This window comes from Camponotus vicinus, unplaced genomic scaffold (genome assembly GCF_025532165.1).
Source record: "Camponotus vicinus isolate PSW18456_S1 unplaced genomic scaffold, iyCamVici1.0 SCAF_5, whole genome shotgun sequence".
Taxonomy (NCBI): domain Eukaryota; kingdom Metazoa; phylum Arthropoda; class Insecta; order Hymenoptera; family Formicidae; genus Camponotus; species Camponotus vicinus.
The window spans coordinates 2,008,210-2,014,209 of NW_028141977.1; the positions used below are offsets into that span (position 1 = coordinate 2,008,210).

General features: G+C 32.1%; 1 protein-coding gene across 3 annotated transcripts in view; it reads left to right on the top strand.

Moving 5' to 3' along the window:
- The window catches only part of Egfr (epidermal growth factor receptor), a 152,745-nt gene extending 147,625 nt beyond the window's left edge, over window positions 1-5,120 (top strand). For all 3 annotated transcript variants that reach the window (XM_083099025.1, XM_083099024.1, XM_083099023.1), the window contains 3 exons: window positions 116-521; window positions 681-860; window positions 1,485-5,120. In XM_083099025.1, coding sequence (XP_082955151.1) covers window positions 116-521; window positions 681-860; window positions 1,485-1,792 — 894 coding nt within the window. In that variant the 3' untranslated portion in view covers window positions 1,793-5,120. The remainder of the gene's footprint in view (window positions 1-115; window positions 522-680; window positions 861-1,484) is intronic.
- Window positions 5,121-6,000: the final 880 nt, after the last annotated feature.

Consider the following 6,000-nt stretch of genomic DNA (forward strand, 5'->3'; position numbering starts at 1 on the left):
TAATTTTATAATAATTTTCCTATAGTAATTAAATATAATAGCAAGAGACAAAATTAAGAAAAAATTCTACAAAATACATAGTTTCGTGTTATTGAGTGTTAATGTAAATTTTCAGGACGAAAAAGAGATGATACGAAATCTCGCATCAGCAATGGATGGTCCAGAAGCTCTGGTGGATGCCGAAGAGTATCTGCAGCCTAAATCGCGGGCTCCCCTTCCGCCTGTGATCACCGCATCGAGTACTTCCGGCTCGCCGCCGCTCACGTCTGTCAAATCATGTTGGCCAAACGGCAAGCCTCTCGCCGCTGATTCGCCGACGCCGCAAAATCAGCAAAACTGGGACAGGGAGCTTTTGAGGTACGGCGGAAATCACGGGAACGGAAATGCGTCGCATGAGGCCGGTAATTCCAGTCAGCACACGCATTACGCACATCCCAATGGCCACTGCGGACACGTCGTGGGATCTGACAGCTCGAGTTCGAGATACTGCTCAGATCCTTTGAAGATGGTTGGTGTTAAAGGTAAGCAGAATAAAGCGTGAATTTTAAATCTTGAGGAAATTGAATAGAATTTTTTTGTAAAAAAATTATAATATTAATCTGATGATTGTTAGATTACATTGTACATGTTAGTCAACGTGGAATTTATTTAATGATCAGAAATAAATGGATTAATTTCAGATTGCGATGTGACGGACGATTGTTTCGAGATTAAAGTGCAGTCCGCGCATCAACAGGCTCAAGTGGGAAATCTGAAGCTGGATTTACCGTTAGATGAAGATGATTATCTTATGCCCTCGCCGCAACTGCCAGCCAACAAAACGCAGTACATAGATCTCATCGGAGAGTCTAAACCGACAGGTGAATAGAAGCGAAATTTGCTATTATTTTCACATAAATTCAATCTATATTTATGTAATATTATATATATATTCTTGAGAATGAGATATATAAATTTTACTTTTAAAAATTTTTTCATTCCATTTATTTCTATTTCTCTTGTAATTTTCGTATATAATTATTAATTTATTTATTGTTTGTATACTTTATAATTACAATTCATTAGTTACAACCCACTATTTTACAGGATGTCAGAGTAATCTCTCCCCAAAAAAGCTCTTGTAGCTTACCTCGAGAGCTTTTTAAAACACTATAATAAAGTATTTTTTTATCGAGTACTTTTCGAGTTATGAGGCTTGAAATAATCTCTTAATTTTACATAAACCATAAAATATCTAATAAAATATTCATTTTTCGATTATCTTATCTTAATACTTTTATGTACAAAATAATGAGAGGAATCAATTGGTGTAAAGAAAACACATAATTGTTTCGAAGAAAAAATATGTAATTTGCAATTAACGTAAGCTACAAGAGCTTTTTTTGGGAAGAGATTGCCCTGACACCTTGTATATATGATGCTATTCTTTTATTATATTAATTGCTTTTTTCACAAAATAAAAATTATTTTTATTTTATCTCTAGAATCCGAACCGAAACACTTAAACAACGGCTTCCGGAAGTATCCAGATTTCCTGACAATACAAGGGAAAACATCGCTGGACAATCCGGAGTATCTAATGTCGCAAGACGAGGGCCCACTCACGCCGCAGACTCTGGGTATCCCCACATTGGACTTGGAGAAAGTTCTGACAAACGGCGCCTTTGGATCTCAAGTTAGGCAGAGGAGTTCTGAGGAGGAGTCAGATCACGAGTACTACAACGATTTCGACCGGCTGGAACGAGAATTGCAACCGTTGAAGCCGTTTAGGAAAAACGAGACCACAGTGTGATTTCAGTGGTACTATCGAGAACACGAGAGAAGCTCATAATTCTATGGGACTAGAGGTTATCATATCGAAAACGCCTTTGCTTCGGGAACAAGGTAAATCAAACGGCCTCGTGGAAAAGTAGCGAAAACGAATGTAATATAAACTCATCATTGAAGTTACTCAATTCCCAAGAAGGATCCACTGTACTTAGAGAGGACACTTCGCTCAAGTGCCGCGCTTGATTGTGATTAGATGTAAGCTAGAGACCTTTGTAAGTATATATTACGAGATATATAAATAGGACGAGGAAAAGAAGAGACTATACGAGGACGCGCCGGAAATGAGGATCGCGCGATGGCGATGCTCGCGAACAAGTAGTGCAAAGATATTCTTAACGTGCCATTTGCCGTGGCTTGTAAATAAATTACTTTCCGTACTAGTTTCTCGAGGATGTAAGGTATATCCTAGGACTTAATTCGCAGCGACAGCGTCCAAGTTCGTCTCTGCTTAATAGCTTCCTTTCCGACTGGTTTAAGGCACAAGACACGTTGAATCCTTTATTGAAAAAAAAATTATAATTTCTATACATGTTCGATAATTAAAATTCGATAATTAAAATTATAATTTCTATACATGTTCGATAATTAAAATGTAGAAAGTGGCATAAGAGAATGGCTTCTACGATTTTCATAGCCTTAAACCGGTCTTGTTTTCCTCACTACTATCTTACAAAGATATCTAGATCGTGAAAACCAATGTTCACGACAATGATATCTATCTTTCAACGAATGAAAATAGGGAACAGTACATTTTCGGCGCGATTGAATTTTATAATTGAAAGATTGTGGCGCGACAAGTGCGAATGTCGAGGAATTAAGGCTGTCCACAGCGTCCATAGCGAGCTTTTAAGAGATTCGTGGTCGTTGTTAAATTTTTAATGGTGCAAAAATTACTTTAAGAATTTTCTTTATATCGAGCGAGGTATCCCAAGAGATCGCTCAATGCATTTTTTTCCTTTAGGAGTTGTTACCACTTTTTAATTTTATTCATTTATTATAAAGACAAGTTCGTTAATAACATCTTATTTCGTTAAATAACACATTTCTTACATTTCTTTTCATATAAGAAAGATAAAAATTGGTATATATACTATTTATTAGTATATACATTAATTAGTATATATACTATTAACTAAAAATATTTTTATAATATTGAGAAAAAAAATGTAAATTAATTCTAAATTTTTATGACAAAATAATTCGTATAGAATATACTTGAAATGGCAATAATAATTAAACTAAAATATTTTATCGATATTTTATTCTAATATTTTATTCGATGAGTTCTCGTTGGAAGGATTAATCAACATTTTTAAAAGTGTTTCGGCACAGCATTTATAAAACTTTCGCTTAAAATGACGAAGGTTAAGCGGCTTCGCAACAAACGCCAGCTTGCAATAGTGTCTTTCATTAATTAAATCTATTTATATAAAGATTTCTTATTTTAATCTACTTCATCGCATGAAGAGGTATAATAAGAAAAATCTTGAAAGAAAAAATTTAATTATCCATCGCTCAAATTGTCAGACGTTAATGCAACCGGGCCGAAGCATTTGTGCGACATGCCGCTAACTGTGATACGAATATCTTATTTATGCCAGAGGCGAAATATTTCAAATACGACAATTGTAGCACTTTCCTTCCTTCCTTTCCAAGCAGTAAGCTACGACAGCGAAGCCTGCATTGTCCTATTTTACTGCCGAGGATAAATTCGCTCTCGATTCATATCTATCACAACGAGGGCAAACATGATTCTACTTAATTACGGAGGAGCAAAGAGACTCAAGCAGCGTTTTTCCCTCCTCTTATGCCATCGTCTTCGTTTATGCGGTCAATAAAATTGCTCCCCGGCCGGGAATTATTTCGACTTTTATATATGAAACGCGATTTGTATATAGTTTAGCGAGTAACGTAGCGAACTGAAGTCTCCACGAACGAACGTAAAAAAAAGGAGAGTTATTTTTACGCAATAAGTAATACGTCGCCAGAAAATACGGTACGCAGCCGTATCGAATAATAGTACGATAGGACGTGCCATGTTGTACAGGAAAAAAAAAAAGAGAAAAGTACATGAGAGAACAAATTTTATGAGCGCGAAACGAATCTTCGCTATATCTATTTAATAAATTTCGCAGGAACTCTGTCCTATATCGAGTATTTGCTAGAGATGAGCATGGGCGTGCACGAGATTGACGATTTTTTCCAATGTGTATATATATATATATATATATATATAATGTCAATATTTTAAAATTGATAAAATTATCGTAAAATGATTTGAAGAGTAAGCGATGACGATATCGGATCATCCATATATGTAATTTTTATTTTTATATTTTCTTTAATCGCACTACATTTTTTAACAGCTCCAATTTTCGAATATATTTTTCATATTCTTTTCATTATAAAACAATCAAAGTGATTATGAAATGGTTGTTCATCCACCTTCAAATTTATTAATGTTGCATAATATTGATATTATTTTATGATGCCAATAACTTTTTATATAATATTATACATAATATTATTATATGTTATTGTATATATTATAATTATAATATATACTATAATGATACATATTATGTATAGTATAGTATTAAACGATTAATGTGGGTTTTAAATGAAAGAAAGAGGAAGAAAAAATAAATGTGTAAATTTTATGTATATTTAATTTTTTTTTAATTTTATATTATTTTCTTTTTAATATACGGAATGAGACATTGGCAATTTTCCTAGCAAAAAGCATTTACGCATCTCTCTTGATAACCTTATCGCGATCATGTTCTGATGTGATAATCGAAATAAAATTGAAAGTAATTACGAAAACTCGAACGAACTCGATTTTTATCGCGAGATATTAATTAAAAAGACATTTCCAATCTCGCCACACACCCTGCAGTTATGCATCTTATCTGTATAACGATGTAAGCCAATACGTATCGTGTACATTGTGTTAAGTATTACTAATTATTACTATTATAACAGATTCTTTTTGTAATATATCATTTACTGCGACGCGTTATTCGTCGCACGAGGAAAAGATACGTGATTTCTGTAAAGCGAATCGAGGCGAAACGTCATTTTTTTTTCTCTCCCTCGCACATTTGGTCTTGTAAATGTAAATCGGACTGCGACTGAGCATTTTAATTAGGAATTGTACATTGTAATCTAACGTTACGTAACTGCGAGGAATTGCATTTGCCATTCGGTTGTGGACATAGAACCTATAGATCTTTATTGTATCATTATATATCGTAAAAATTTATTGTAATAAAAAACAATCATTCTTATCACTTGTCATATTTTTCTTAAACCTAAATAATTGTGTAAAACTTACAAAATATTTTTCAACAATATATTTTTACAGATGCACATTATACTATATGATATATTTCAATGCATATTTGCATAAGAAAAATTTATGTATAAAGAAGGAAAATTATATCTATTGAATATTTTCCTTATATAATAGATTCTCAGAATCTCATTTACATCTGCCTGTGTTACTTTTACAAAATATGATGCATATGTATCGAATAATTATTTTATTTAATATCGATTAGAAAATTAATTTCTTGCTTTATCAAATGTTATATTAATATATTCATCACTTGTTTGTTTTACCTCACATTTCCGCATAAAACAAATGTCAAATATATAAAAAGATATTCAAAGAAGGGTAAAAGTTTAAAGAAATAAAAAATGATAAAACTTAATTATTTACAAATAAATAAAACCAAAGTAATCAGAATGAAAATTTAAATTGCTTTTAAATGCGCATCTCTCTTGATAACCTTATTGTGATCATTTTTTGATGATACTCGAAATAAAAGTGATTACAAAAGTGAAAGTAATTACGAAAACTCGATTTTTATCGTAAGAAATTAAAAACACATTTCTAATCTTGCCACATACCATGTAGTTATGCTTCATTAATATTTCGTAAAAGACATAGAAAACCAACATTTTATAAATATTTATTAATTAAATATGAAATATTTAAGATATTCAGTCAAAATATCTGGCTCGAATATTAAAATAAATTCATATAAAATATCTGGCTCGAATATTAAAATAAATCCATATAAAATCTTGTCAACTAAAAATGAATTAAAATTATTTAAAATTGTCAATACTTTTTTTCTAACCAAAAATTATAAAGTTATGACG